The 16,267-nt window shown below is 39.9% G+C and overlaps 1 protein-coding gene across 40 annotated transcripts in view; it reads left to right on the forward strand.

Annotated features, from left to right (window-relative positions):
- RIMS2 (regulating synaptic membrane exocytosis 2) overlaps positions 1-16,267 on the forward strand; it is a 576,987-nt gene that overhangs the window by 550,591 nt on the left and 10,129 nt on the right. The window contains exon 1 of one of the 40 annotated variants that reach the window (XM_060127330.1): positions 1,360-1,501. The exons of 38 other annotated variants lie outside the window; for them this stretch is intronic. In XM_060127330.1, the coding sequence (XP_059983313.1) occupies positions 1,360-1,501 (142 nt within the window). Of the gene's footprint in view, positions 1-1,359; positions 1,506-16,267 lie in introns of those variants that run through there. One more of the 40 variants, XM_060127331.1, reaches the window with a different exon arrangement.

Genomic DNA, 16,267 nt, shown 5'->3' on the forward strand with positions numbered 1-16,267 from the left:
CTGGGAGCTCAGTTACCATTAATTGAATGAATATTTGTATTTCCCAGTACATCAAGCAAAGAACTTGTTCATATATAGTACTCAGTAAATATTTATTGTATGAAAGAACCATTTTAGATTGTATAATTTACATTTGACAGAACACTTTTGAAATCCCCTAAAACACACAGCCAACAATCAAGCTATGACATGGTTAGGACTGGAATCATTGTGCCCTACCTTCCCACCTGCCTAGATAGGGAAATTGAGAGGTCTAGTGACTTGTCTAAAGTTACAAAAAGTAGGACAGTCTTCTGACTTATGCTAAAATAGACTTACGGTTGCTTTATGTTCTGGGATAGAGATTTGCAGTTTGCAGAATGTGATGCTATTTCACTTATAAACTGTTTTGTTTGTGGTATGTCTGTGTTGCTTCCAAATTTTATGTTAAGAGGATGTTACCTGTTATTTAGATGCTAAAGCCTTACAGTGTTCATTGTCATTCTTAGCAACAATACGTAGCAGATTATCTAATCAGGAGGAAAAAAAAGCATTAAAAATTCCCCAGATTAAAGCAAAATTGATAAACATCACAGTACTTTTTTAGTGTTGGTTCTTTTTCAGGCTCTTGATATTTTTTAAATCTTTTTTACCTTCCGTTGACTTTTTAATCTTTTTAAAAAAGAAGGTAAACGAGAACGCTTTAATTCTAGGTTTTCATGGGACCTGTTAAAAATTGGGGAGGCTTTGTTTTATGATTTGGAGAAAATTATTTCCTATCTATGCTTGAGGAACGTTAACAAATTTTAAGCGAGACTAAGTGACTACCAAAATTTGCCTGAGATAGTTCCCATCTGTGATGCCTAACGTATTGCGTCTCATTAACGACCATTCCCTGGTGTTAATCACGCGAGGAAAGGGAAGAAACGGAAACAGCAGGAGCTCCTCGGGGCTCAGAGTTGCCCAGAGCCTGAGGAGCGCGCTCCGGAGCTGCCAGCCCGCCTCCCCGTCCGGCTGCTGATTGGCGGGGACCTCAGCATCAGCAACATCTCCCTGCGAGGGGAGGGCGGCCAGACCGACTCGCAGCCGCAGCCTCCGGGCACCTCAGCTCCCTCCTGACGAGACCTCGGACTTCCACAGCGAGCAGCCGCGTCCCCGCTCGCCACCGCCCGGATCCCCACCTCGTACCCCTCCCCAGAAGAGTGGAGGCCCCGGCAGCCAGGAAGGCCACGACTGGTCCGGACCGGGTTAGGGAGGCAGGGGCCAGTACCCCAGGGTCCCGCGGCAGCACCCCGGCCCCCGAAGCGCTGCGGTCGCCGCGCCTCAGCCGCCAAGACGCCTCGTATCTTGTACCGCGGGAAAAGCGGGTCTTCGTCCAAGATGGGCCGGCAGGGCTTGGGGGGCGCCGGCGCCGCGGGGCGCTCCATGCAGCGCTCCCAGAGCCGGAGCAGCCTCTCCGCCTCCTTCGAGGCGCTGGCCGGCTACTTTCCCTGCATGAACTCCCTGGAAGAGGAAGAAGGAGGTGAGCCTGTAGTTATTGTGTCTGTCTGTGTACATCTCGCATCTCGGAAAGTCGGTGGTTGGAGGGTTGACAGGGTTGGAGAACTCCAGGTAGCAGTGTCCCTACCCCCTCCTCTCTGGGGGACTGTGGAGCAGGAGACCCCCCAGAGCGCCAGCTGAGCCTAGGAGAAGTTCTGTTGATTGGTTATTTGGGGAACTCCACAGGCGCTGACTGGGAAGAGGCTTTCCTAATGAAGTTGAGTTAAACAGTGCTTGGCAGTTGGATGAGGATGGAGACAGGTGGGAGGCAAGGCGGCCCCGTTGGGTGCACCCAACTGTTTTGTTTTCGTTTACTCCCGCAGTCTTGGTATTCGCATTTGATTTCGAGGACAGAAATAATCAAAACTTAAAGGGAAAAGCAGCAGCAAAACTTTGAAACAGGAATCCCAGCCTGTGAACACTTAAGGTCCAAATGAGGGGAAAGGGTGATACAATGGGCAGGTCAAAGGTTGATAGTACTAAAGGAGGCTGGTTTGTGCTGTGGGCCTTTGGAACGTCGTTGGCAGGCACACTTTGAATCTCACCATTGGTTGTTTGTCTCTGGTGTTTGAGTGATGTCATTATAATTAAGCTAATGAGAAAAACGGCGAAGGGGACTCAAACTTTTCACCAAGAGACTTCAAGTCCTTTATAAAGTTTTCAAAACATTACGTTTTCTTTGTGAAGAACTTTCCTATAAGATTTAACAACTAATGCTAAAAACATAATTTGTAAATCAAAGTAAGAATTGACTGCTAAGTAATAGCATCCCAACGTTTGAAATGCTGTTTATTAATTTATTGATAAGCTAGTTGCAAACTGTGTTCATCTTTGCACGCACATATATCCAGAGTGGGTTGGTTATCATCATCATGTTACCTCTATTATTGTATATATCATCGTATAGAATAGGATTTATTTTGCTTTTATTCTGTGACAATCAATGACCTCTTACTAGGAAATCTGTAGTGACCCCTGATATAGAAGAAACTAACTACCTGCTCTGAGAACAGGTAGAAATAATTTTTTTCCCTATTTTTCCCAGTGGAAGGCAGGGAGGAGGAAGATGGCTGGTTAATAATATGTCTGAAAAGTGTTAAGATAATTCACTAGTTAGAGCTATCCAGGTTTCTTCTAGCTTATTGTTGCAATATCAGTTTGCACTAGATCAGTACAGGTTTAATGGTAGGGTACTTCTCTATATAAATGTGACTTTTAATTTTCATACTAATCTTTCGCTGTTCTTGTTTGTACATTTACAGTTTGCTCGTTTTCTACTATTAAATGTTTAACATTTCAGGAAATGTAAGCAAGTCAAGATATTAGAAAATCAAATTGGGTAAATGAATGATCATAATTGTAGCTAAAACTTTCAGTATCAGCTATTATCCAGGCACTATTCTAAGAACCTGACATGCACTTAATCTTTTAGGCCCATAACAACCTTACGAGACAGTGCTTTTATTATCTCCAGTTAACAAAGGAGGAAACTGAGGCAGAGAAATTCAGAAACTTGCTCAACGTCCCCAAGATAGTAGGTAATAGAGTTAGCGTATGAACCCAGGCAGTCAACAACACAATCTGTGCACCCAACCCAAGCTATATTAGTTTATTATTTGCATATACTTGGCCACAGTCACATACCTAGTAAGTGGTGAAACTAGAACTCAAAGCCAGGTGTGCCTAAAAATACATATTTAGATAAAACACATTATTATACACTCATTTCTCAATTTTTAGTTTTTACACCAAGTCTTCAGCCCTGACTTTGCTTCAGTTGAACTACCGTCATTCTTTCTTAAGTTGTAGCTAGAGTTAATTGGATTTACAAAATGCCATCCTAAAAGCCTTTTTGAGACAAGAAAAACTTATGTAAATGTGAAATTTTTTCAAAATTTAAAGTACATTGACTTAACCTTGGCTCATACAGACTAATCCCAAAGGAAATTCCTACATCTACACATGGGAAATTGGAACAGATTTCTGTCCTATAATATGGTTTCTTGAGTCGCCAAGACAAAATGAAGCCAAAGTAAGTAACGAGAGAGGAGGCATTCCCCATAAAATAGAGGTCTTTCCACTGGGGTGTAGTCATTTTACAGCCAAGAGAAGAAATCCTAACTTTCTTCTTTGATTTTGCTATACTCCTACCACCCTTGAAAATCCTGAGATTTTTGAGGGTATTTCAACATACCCTGCAGAGTTATAAAAGTTAGAAATCACTGGCCTGAAGCAGTGCTTCTCTGCAGTTATTTTCTCTTGAGACACCCACACAGGACACATAAAGTTCATGTGGATAACATACTCTCATAAGCTTACTCAGGACTATGTAATTATAGTCATAACTGTGAAACCCATCCTAATTTATAAAGAAAACCCATCACAACAGATGATTGTCACACTGGTTGAGAACAGCTTTTCTAAAGAGAGCAGTGGTCTACCAACCAGTGTGATTTGACTGAAGTAACTGATCAGTAAGTCAATCTCATTTTATAGCTTCTCTCTCTCTCACTCTCACACTCTCTCTTTTTTTTTTTTTTGTCTTTTCAAATATAGTGCAATAGCTAACTAATCTCAAATGTACTCTGCCTTCCAGTTCCATATTCTCATTTTATTCTTGGACAGCACATCCAGGCATTACCATTCTACACAAGAAGTGCTGAGAAATTTATTGAGAGACCATATTCTTTACACTCATTCATTCATTCAGAAATATTTATTGAGGCTCTGAGATGTGTTAGTCGCTATGCTAGTCCCTGAATTAGCTGAATATGCTCCCTACCTTCTTAGAGCTCACAGTCTAATGGAGATAGATATTAATAGGAATAACTATGTAATTAAAACTGTGACAGGGCTTAGGAGGGTGAAGTACAGAGCGCAATAAGAGATGATACAAAAACCTAATTGAGGAGGTAGAGAAGGGTAGGTACCCTGAGACAGGGTTAAACAGTGATAGCTCTCATTGCCTCCTGCACACCTTTGAAAGCAATTTGCCCAGAGTCCACGGCCAGTAAGTGGGAGAGCTGAGATCAAAACCCATAATCTGGCTCCAAAGTTTAAAATCCCAACTACTCTGTGTATTGTTTCTTCGTTATTATACTGCATTTTCTTGTAATAGGCTGTGTTTTGCAAATCAAGTACAATAATAATAGTTACCATTTATTGAGCACCTTCTCTGTGCCGTATACCTTTGATTTCATGATGATTCTTCAAGGAGATTATCATTTTTATTTTATATATGCGAAAACTGAGATTTAGAGAAATTAAACAACTTGGCCACAGGTTATAATCTCAGTGGGGCTGACTTAAGCGAGGAGGAAAGGGACATTCATATAAGCAAAATAAGTTAAGATTGTTGACTGGTCTTTGTAGCATCTCTTTTGTTTGCTTGTAGTTCTTTTTTATTTTACTTTACTTTTTGTTCTTTGTCTCGGGATATATTCCAGATAACTGTTCTCCAAATCTCTGGGTAATTTTTTTTTTCAAGTAGAAGTAAGGATAATAGCACCTACATGTTCTTTAACTGTTTATAAATTATGTTTATTTATCATTGAGCCCTCTGAGATAAGTATTAGCTTCACTATATAAAGTACTTGGCCCCAACATTGAATCCACCTCCCTAATATAGAATATTACTGTATGTAGAATTTTTAAACATGACAGATAATTCTAAGAGAGAAGGAACCATTGAAATGGTTACCATTCTTAGCAGGAGGAGCAAGCCTCCCACCGACAGATCCAAGGGCAAATGGTATGGTCATATAATGTAGGGAAATTGCACACATCCTAATATTTGTAGATCTGGTTTCTCAAGCTATCTTAAAGTGACTTGTGTTTCTGGGCTAGTGATTCTTGTTCAGTAATGTACATATAATATGTGATGAATTTGATTTGCTTGATTTGATGGCCTTCTTTGTTTAAAATATGGCTTGGCAATTATACAGAAGAGATCCTATCATCTTAAGGTTATTTAACTGAATAAATTAACTTATTTAATTTCTTTTACATGCCACTATCTTGAAAATTAAGTTACAGGAAAATCATCTAAGAAACAAGAATTGTTTAAAAATCACCAGAAAAACTGAGGAAAGTATCTTTACAGGTGATAGTGAAGCTATGAGGAATTAATATAAAAGGAACTAAACAGACTGTTACCGGAAGACCTAGTTAACTATCCCCCACTCCTTAAGAGGCTACTACGTTATCTTATTCTAATCCTTTTGTAAATAATACACTTAATTCTCTTTTAATTTAATTTTTATTTTTTATTGAAGTATAGTTGATTTACAATGTTGTGTTAATTTCTGCTGTACAGCAAAGTGGTTCAGTTATACATATATACATTCTTTTTTATATTCTTTCCCATTATGGTTTATCACAGGATATTGAATATAGCTCCCTGTGCACTTAATTCTTAATAAACAGTCCCATTTGATTAAAATGGAGCTTAACACTTTGCCCATGCTTCGCTGGAATAAAAAATTCTCCATACACTTAAATATAATCCTCATAAGTACAGACATCATATCTAGCACAGTAGGTATTCAGTAAGTGTCTATTAATAACAACAGTAAAAGAATAACAGTATATAGTTCTACCATTCTTTTCAAGCTGAATATCAATGTAACTGACTGCTAGCCATCATATTTATACTATTTTAAAATTATAACATGTGATCTAGACTTACTAAAATTCAGTGATCATAGTTTTTGTACATTTTCACAATGCCAATATTGGGGACAGGACATGGATAATAATAGTCCAAATACGTGTCTTTTCTTAGGGGATATTATTTTTCCTAGATTATGATTGGTTATGTATAATAAATCATTTCTTATACGAGTCCACATCATATTCAACAATAGCAAAATTTTTATATTAGATTCTAGGTCGATAAAGTGAAGCAAAATATTTTGGAATTTGAAAGGATAAATCAAAGAACAGTTCCACTCAGAATGCTTATCAGATATTACATTTTTAATCTAAGATTCAGAATCTTTCACTGCCAAGTGTCCAAATATACCCTTAAAGTAATTTAAATTTAATACAAAAGTCAAGTTAAACCCCAATTTGCTATCATCCTTCAGCAGGTTCACTAAATTCAAAAAACTAGAAATGGGGACAAACTTTCCTATGAAGACATCTTGTGTATAATGACATAAAAGAAACCCACTAGTAAGTTTCACTAGCTGTAATGGCAGCTTCCAGTTGCTGCCAAGGACTATGGTTAAGTGCTCTCTGCTGGTCTTCATAGACCATTATTATTGACCAGAAAAGATGGTTCTGTATATTTGTTCTATCTCATGTTGTAATGGTATTTGATTGGAGAGGAGGGGATTTACCTAATGCCATGTATATACAATACTATTTGACCACTTGAAGAAAAGCTAACACAAAAATGATAAGTTCTACTTTTAAAGTATCAGTTCTTTTTTTCTTAAATTAATTAATCTATTTATTTTTGGCTGCATTAGGTCTTCGTTGCTGTGCGCAGGCTTTCTCTAGTTGCGGTGAGCGGGGGCTACTCTGTTGCCGTGCGCGGGCTTCTCGTTGCGGTGGCTTCTCTTGTTGTGGAGCACAGGCTCCAGGCATGCAGGCTTCAGCAGTTGCAGCATGCGAGCTCAGTAGTTGTGACTTACGGGTTCTAGAGCACAGGCTCAGTAGTTGTGGCGCACAGGCTTAGTTGCTCCACAGCATGTGGGATCTTCCCGGACCAAGGCCCAAACCTGTGTCCCCTGCATTGGCAGGCGGATTCTTAACCACTGCACCACCAGGGAAGTCCCTGCAGTATCATTTCTTAAGGTTTAGATTTTGCCTAATGAGACTGAAATGAAAGGGTCATTTATTTTAGCTATTCCAGTGATCAGTTGTTCTCTTATTATTCCTGTAAGCCGAGGGCCAGGAAAGTAACATACATCAGTGAAGTAGGCCAGATATAATACAAAAGGGAAAATGCAGGAACTCTGAAAATCTGGAGAAAGCTTGTCCATCCAAAAAGGAATGGTGAATCCTCAGTTCTAGCTAATTGATGCCAAATTGAATATCAGCCCGGGGTTGGCAAATTTATTCTTCTCTTTTCCCTAAGAGAAGCTATAAATCTGAATGTTTACTTAAAGCCTTTAAATTTAAAATGTTAGTGCCTAAGTGAAAAGCTTTAAACACTATTAATTGAACCCACATACCTATTGACCAAGTGTGGCTTAAATGTGTGCCACCAGTTGGCACCTTCTGCCAAGGAAATGGTTCCTTCCCAGATTTTTTCAGTTCTTTTTCTTCCTTCCCATCCTCATTATCACCTTGATATCATTAGTCCTTGATAATTTAGGACTGAATTAGTCCATCTTTGAAATCATTTTCAGTTGAAGAAAAAGCTAACACAAAAATGATAATATCAGGGCTTCCCAGGTGGCGCAGTGGTTGAGAGTCCGCATGCCGCTGCAGGGGACACAGGTTCTTGCCGCGGTCCGGGAAGATCCCACATGCCACGGAGCGGCTGGGCCCGTCAGCCATGGCCGCTGAGCCTGTGCGTCCGGAGCCTATGCTCCGCAATGGGAGAGGCCACAACAGTGAGAGGCCTGCGTACCGCAAAAAAAAAAAAAAAAAAAAAAGATACTATCAGTTCTACTTTTAAAGTATCATTTTTTTAAATTTTATTAATTTTTTTATTTTTGGCTGCGTTCGGTCTTCGTTGCTGTGCACGGGCTTTCTGCAGTTGCGGCGAGCGGGGGCTACTCTTCGTTGCGGTGCGTGGGCTTCTTATTGCTGTGGCTTCTCTTGTTGAGGAACATGGGATCTAGGCGTGCGGGCTTCAGTAGTTGCAACACGCAGGCTCAGTAGTTGTGGCTCGTGGGCTCTAGAGCGCAGGCTCCGTAGTTGTACCATATGGGCTTAGTTGCTCCACAGCATGTGGGATCTTCCCAGACCAGGGATCAAACCTGTGTCCCCTGCATTGGCATGCAGATTCTTAACCACTGCGCCACCAGGGAAGTCCCCATCATCTTGATCTTGACACTACTGTCTCTCCGAAAACTTCAGTAGATTCCCATCTCCTACTAAATAAAACCTTTAGCCTAACATTCAGAGTCTTTCACAATCTGGTTCTTACATTCAGTTTAGCTTCCCTACCTTCCAAAGCCCTTTAGGAGCCCAGTGAATCAGTAGAACTAAGCTTTTTTGCTCTTTATCTCTAAATTCAGTAGCTTCAGATTCAAAGTTTGGGGCGGTGGTGTCTGCTCAGCAGAACCTCAGCCATTTACTCACGTCGTAATTGCCAGGCAGATTGGAAAAATGACAGCTGACAGTTTTAGCTTCTACAGTTAAAGGATGGGTTATTTCTCATACATAGGAAGAGGGTTCAAATGCTGGTGAGCCAAAAACCCTAACAAATATCCATCTAATATATAATTACCATTGCGGGGGGGAAACGTTAAGCTCAGCCTAATTACCTATTTTTAAGTCTTTAAAAATACTGGCTTGCTATTTGGTCTTTGCTCAATAAGGTAAAGTATATGTGGCTCTCTTAATTTTAACTTTTCCTGCAGATTTGGCCACCCAAAATATCTGTGGACATTTTTATTTTGCATATAGAACATAGTCAATCCCTCCCCCAGAAAGACAACCTTGCAGATTGAAATCTAGGATCTTTGAGTGATGTATGGTCCTCTCCTTATACCATGCAGATTGAAATCTAGGATCTTTGAGTGATGTATGGTCCTCTCCTTCATATCCACATGTGGCTTTTCAGGTTATAGTGACCTGTAAACCTAAAGACGCAGTATCTGCCTCCAGTACATCCAATTTAAGTGGTAAAGCAGCAGCAGGATAACCAAAATAAAAATTTTCATCCACAGGAATTTTCCCACTTGGAGGGAATGGCGAAGATTGAGAGTAGAATACATCTCTTGGTTTACTCATCTGGGACCCTGGGTTCTGTTTTCTGGAAAGTGTTTCTTTGTCCTTTATTCTTTATGGCCACAAAGGTTTGCATAGAAGAGGGGGTTTCATAGCTTTCATAGCCCACTTCTTCCTAGTGCAGATTAGGAAAAAAGTAGGAGTTACCTTAGGGGTTGAAAAGGCTTTTTTTAAATTAATTTTTTATTTTTTGGCCATGCTGCACAGCTCCCCAACCAGGGATTGAACCCAGGCCCACAGCAATGAAAGCCTGGAGTTCTAACCACTGGACAGCCAGGGAATTCCTAAACAGGCTTTTGTAAATGGGCTAGTAATTATTTTTTGCTATACAGATCGTTCAAAAATTCAGGAGGCTGTTTGATTCCAGCCAGTTTCAAGTGTGAGTGACTCCAACCAAACACCTCATTGGACAAAGATTTTAAGCCTCGAGATTCTGTTCTTTTAGTTTCCACCCTCTGTGCCCTGCCTACTCCCTTTGTTCTCAATGGCAACCACCTTGGTATCATCTGAAATCTGTGGGTTTGTGCGGGAAAGCAACCCCTTAATCCAGTTTGGCCAGCAGGCTCTCCCCATTTCTATGGCAAGGCCCCACTTTTTTTTTTTTTTTTTTTTTTTGCGGTACGCGGGCCTTTCACTTTGTGGCCTCTCCCATTGCGGAGCACAGGCTCCGGACGCGCAGGCTCAGCAGCCATGGCTCACGGGCCCAGCCGCTCCGCAGCATGTGGGATCCTCCCGGACCGGAACACAAACCCGCGTCCCCTGCATTGGCAGGCGGACTCAACCACTGCGCCACCAGGGAAGCCCCTCACTTTTTTATATATAGTTTTCTTCCTGCAAGTTTAGGATAATTTCACATTATTCCAGTCATTTTTCAAAGAAGGATTTGTATAGCATTTTACAGTTTTCAAAACTTTTTCACAGAGCTTACAGTATCTGGTCCTTATTTATCACTACTCATTAAATACCACTACATTTCATATATTCTATGACATAGGCTAAGTCTGACCTCAAGTTTGCACAAAAGAACTCTGAGCTTTGGAAAGGGAGTTACCTGCCCAGAGTTTGCTAATGATCGAATAAAGACTTGAACTCATATCATCTGATTCTAAAATGGCATGCTCTTCTCACCACAAAAATGCTGCCTCAAAATAGCTAACTTGAGAGTTAAGAAGAGGTTCGTGATATTTCATGTCCATTTTTGAGAGAGAAACAGGCACAAATATCAGTGGGCTGATGCGTGACCAAGGACAGATGTCAGTTAAAAAAAAAGCCAAAAAGCAGGGGGAACAATTTTCTAAATGATTTCATTTGCTATAATAGCAATGTCAGGTAGTAGGAACAAAAAAGTACCATAAAAAAGACAACCCCCAAAAGAGTACAGTGAGAGCTATAATTTCTTATATTTAAATGTGTTAAGAATACCAAGATGAGGGACTTCCCTGGTGGTCCAGTGGTTAAGACTCCACACTTCCACTGCAGGGGGTGTAGGTTCAATCCCTGGTCGGGGAACTAAGATCCCGCATGCCATGCAGTGTGGCCAAAAATAAATAGTCACTAAGTTTGGGGTGGTTTGTTATTAAAAACAAAAACAAACAAACAAACAAAAAAACACCAAAATGATAAGCCTCAACTTTTATGGAAAAATATTAGAGTGGTCTTACTGCAAAAGAGTCATAAGCTTGGTTTTATTTCTTGCTAAAATAAGGATTAATAATTATTAACATTAGTAACAAGTAATAACAACAGGAGCAGAGTGTTCTGATTCTCTGGGGTAGTCTCTTTCTCTTGTAAGGAGCCACCAAATTGTTTTCCAGAGTGGCTGTACCAGTTTGCACTGAATGAGAGTTCCTATTGCTCCACATCCTCACCGGCATTTGATGTTGTCAGTGTTCTAAATTTTGACCATTCTCATAGGTGTGTACTGGTATCCCATTGTTTTAATTTGCATTTCCCTGATGACATATGATGTAGAGCACCTTTTCATATGATTATTTGCCACCTATGTACTATCTTATTTGGTGAGGTATCTGTTAGGGTGTTTGGCCCATCTTATAATCAGGTTGTCTGTTTTCTTATTGTTGAGTTTTAAGAGTTCTTTGTATATTTTGGATAACAGTCCATTATTGGATATGTCTTTTGCAAATATTTTCTTCCAGCCTGTGGCTTATCTTCTCATTCTCCTGGCAGGAGTTTTTGCAGGGCAGAACTTCTTAATTTTAATGAAGCCCAGCTTATCGATTCTGTATTTCATGGATCATGCTGTTGGTGTTGTATCTAAAAAGTCATCACCATACTCAAGGTCATCTAGATTTTCCAGAAGTGTTATAGTTTTACATTTTACATTTAGGTCTGTGATTCATTTTGAGTTAATTTTTGTGAAGGGTTTAAGGTCTGTATCTAGATTCTTTTTTTTCTTTCTTTTTTTTTTTTTTTGCATGTGAATATCCAGTTGTTCCAGCACCATTTGTTGAAGAGACTGTCTCTGCTCCATTGTATTGCCTTTGCTCCTTTGTCAAATATCAGTTGACTATTTTTATGTGGGTCTATTTCTGGGTTCTATATTTCTGTTCCATTGATCTACTTGTCTATTCTTTCACCAGTACCACTGTCCTGATTACTGTAGCTTTATAGTAACTCTTGAAGTTGGGTAGTATCAATCTTCCAACTTTATTCTTCTCCTTCAATATTGTGTTGGTGATTCTGGGTCTTTTGCCTCTCCATTTAAACTTTATAATCAGTTTGTCAATATCTACAAAATAACTTGCTGGCATTTTGATCGGGATTGCATTGAATCTATAGATCAAGTTGGGAAGACCTGACATATCAACAATATTGAGTCTTCCTATCCATGAATATGGAATAGCTCTCCATTTATTTAGTTCTTCTTTGATTTTATTCATCAGAGTTTTGTAGTTTTCCTCATATAGGTCTTGTACATATTTTGTTAGATTTATACCTAAGTAGTTCATATTTTGGATGCTAATGTAAATGATATTGTGTTTTTAATTTCAAATTCCACCTGTTCATGCTGGCATATAGGAAAGCATTTGACTTTTGTATATTAACTTTCTATTTGGCAACCTTGCTGTAATCACTTACTAGTTCCAGGAGTTTTTATGTCGATTCTTTCAGATTTTCTACATAGACAATCATGCTGCCTGTGAACAAAGAGAGTTTTCTTTCTTTCTTCTCAATCTCAATACCTTTTATTTCCTTTTATTGTTTTATTGCATTAGCTAGAACTTTCAGTATGATGTTAAAAGGAGTGGTAAAAAGGAAAATTCTTGCTTTGTATCTGATCTTGGTGGGAAAGCTTCAAGTTTCTCACTATTAAGTATGATGTTAGCTGTAAGTTTTTTGTAGATATTCTTTATCAAGTTGAGGAAGCCCTTCTCTATTCCTGCTTTACTGAGAGTTTATATGATGAATAGGTGTTGGATTTTGTTGAATGCTTTTTCTGCACCTGTTGATACCATCATGTGATTTTTCTTTTCTAGCCTGTTGATGTGATGCATTACATTAGTTGACTTTTGAAAGTTGAAACAGCATGGCATAACTGGGATAAATCCCATTTCATCATGGTGTGTAATTCTTTTTATACATTGTTGGATGTGAAGCTTCTACCCTAAAGTTACACAGACCAGTTTTGCTCACATTTCATTGGCCAAGCAAGTTACATGACCGCACTGAACTTCATAAATGAGGGAAATGTGAATATATTTAGACAGCCCTAATGTCTACCATAATTGTGACCTCTACTTGTAGCTCACTTACTACTTCATAATAGCTGTGACAAAGCTGTTGGAATGAATGGATTTGTGTTAAACTCTGAAACAGTTTTGGAAATCAACTGTTAATTTCTATTTATTTTAATTGTAAATGCCAATCCTGGATTAGCCCAAAAGAAATTGTCAGATATTTGTCCGTATTTTGTTTAAACTTTCTGAGATTTGAATTATGTTTATTATAGTAAGAAGCCCCGACAAACGTAAGTGCACAAGCTTTTATACACAACTACAGTAATCTACTCATGAGTGTCCCCATATTGAGGTCTTGCAGGACCAAATAGGTAAATAAATCAACCTCTTTATGTCCAGATGTAATATCTGCTGATGGGAAGTCATTTTTCAGAATCTACCAACCTGTCTTCAGCCTGTTTCCATAAATCACTTCCCATATTAACATCAAGAAAATCTTGAGTCTAAAGTGAGTCTGTCTGCAAAAGGGGATGAGACTTTCCAGGTGAGAGCAAGCGGGAATGGGTTCTGTGGACCCAAGATTTGGAAAGAGGTCTCCCTGACATTAAGTTAGGCATTTAATTGTGAGTCTCATCTTGGGGCTTAGGAGAGTTTTCCAATCAGTAGCAGAGAGGACCTTTTTTTTTTTTAACCTCTTTATTGGAGTATAATTGCTTTACAATGGTGTGTTAGTTTCTGCTTTATAACAAAGTGAATCAGTTATACATATAAATATGTTCCCATATCTCTTCCCTCTTGCGTCTCCCTCCCTCCCACCCTCCCTATCCCACCCCTCTAGGTGGTCACAAAGCACCGAGCTGATCTCCCTGTGCTATGCGGCTGCTTCCCACTAGCTATCTATTTTACATTTGGAGGACTTTTTGATTTTTGCTGTCAAGTCACTCAAAGGGTTTCGTGGTTTTCAGCATTGTTACGGGAAACTGACACTTTGGTTGTTTATTTACTCAAGTGGCTTTCTTTGAATTTAGAGGGTGCCAAGCAAATGAGTCATCAGACTAAGTAGAGCGGAGTAACAAGGACACCTCCTGTGTTGCTTTATGCTTGTGACCTTTTGTAATTCAAAAGTTGATTTTTACCTACAGGCACCTTCTCCAAATATACTTCGGCTTAAAATACCACACCAGAATGAGTGGTTTAAGAACTCCGCAACAACGTAATCTGGGCCTTAGTTTTGTCGTTTGCTACCTGAGTATTTTTAAACATCTTTATACACACACACATATCATATATATAAATATATGATATGTATGTAGTGTATATAGGTATATGTACTTTTTAAAATATATACTTTTTCTTATCATCGCTGTTGAGTTCTTACAGATAATTTCAGTTGTTCTACTCCTGTGGTCACAACAGGTTATTTTTATAGATCTCCCATTAAAAAAAAATCTAAAGAATTACCTGTTGTTGCTTGATAATTATCACAAATTTTTACCAGCTTAAAACAACACCCATTTATTAGTTCACAGTTCTGTAGGACACATGTCTGGCAGGCCATGACTGGGATCCTGCTTAGGGTATTGCATGGCTGAAATCAGGGTGTAGGCTGGGCTGAGTTCTTGTCCGGAGGCTCTGGGGGAAAGTCAGCTTCCAGGATCATTCAGGCTGTTGGAAGAATCCAGTTTTTTGCTGCCTGTCAGCTAGGCATTGCTGACGGCCGCTCTCAGGTCCTTCCCACATGGTCCCCTCCATCCTCAAGCCAGGAAAGGTACACCAAATCCTTCTTGTGTTTCAGATCTCCCCGATTGACTTTTCTGGAACCAGCCAGAGAAAGCACTCTGCTTTTAAAGTTTTCATGTGGATGTGTTAGGCCCACCGAGATAATCTTTCTATCTTTAGGTCAACTGGTTAGTAACCTTAATTATGTTTGCAAAATCCCTCTTGCCATGTAAAGTAACATAGTCATGGGGGCCATCTTACAATTCTGCCTACTATACTTTATATAGGCATTCTGTTATATAGATTCAGTTTTTAGGTTGAATAACAGGACAGCATTCAAAACATTAAATGTGAATCACCATAATGAATTATATTTAGGTTAAATTACTTTTATTGTGAATGTGATGCAAAGGATTTGTGGTATTGAAAAATACATACTTTAAAATAGATAGCTAGTGGGAAGCAGCCATATAGCATAGGGAGATCAGCTCCGTGCTTTGTGTCCACCTACAGGGGTGGGATAGGGAGGGTGGGAAGGAGATGCAAGAGGGAGGAGATATGGGGATGTATGTATACGTAGAGCTGATTCAGTTTGTTATAAAGCAGAAACTAACACACCATTGTAAAGCAATTGTACTCCAATAAAGATGTTAAAAAAAAAGAAAAATACATACTTTTTAAATAAGTCTATAAATATATCAGATAAAAGTACATTTAAAAGACATATTTTAAAAAGCTATTATAGTGCTTCCCTGGTGGCACAGTGGTTGAGAGTCCGCCTGCCGATGCAGGGGACACGGGTTCGTGCCCCGGTCCGGGAAGATCCCACGTGCCGCGGAGCGGCTGGGCCCGTGAGCCATGGCCACTGAGCCTGCGCGTCCGGAGCCTGTGCTCCGCAATGGGAGAGGCCACAACAGTAAGAGGCCCGCGTACCGGAAAAAAAAAAAAATCTATTATAAATGCTCAGCATATGCCTAGAATTCTTTGATTCCATCAGATGACAGGGAGTAGCCTTATCTCCTCAATATATGCTATTAATCATGGTCTTGGTCATTCATTAATGACACAAACTCATAGACTTTAGAGCTAAGAGAGATCAGAGATCTTCTGGCACCCTCCCCCTCCTTTGTTCTTTTGTTTGTTTGTTTGTTTTTGCGGTACACGGGCCTCTCACTGCTGTGGCCTCTCCCGTTGCGGGGCACAGGCTCCGGACGCGCAGGCTCAGCGGCCATGGCTCACGGGCCCAGCCACTCCGCGGCATGTGGGATCTTCCCGGACCGGGGCACGAACCCGTGTCCCCTGCATCGGCAGGAGGACTCTCAACCACTGCGCCACCAGGGAAGCCCCCTCCTTTGTTTTTTTCCATAAATGAGGAACCTGAAACTCGGAGAGGGATATGACTCAGAGAAGGCCATAGAGCC

Source organism: Lagenorhynchus albirostris, chromosome 17 (genome assembly GCF_949774975.1).
Source record: "Lagenorhynchus albirostris chromosome 17, mLagAlb1.1, whole genome shotgun sequence".
NCBI classification, from domain to species: Eukaryota; Metazoa; Chordata; class Mammalia; order Artiodactyla; family Delphinidae; genus Lagenorhynchus; species Lagenorhynchus albirostris.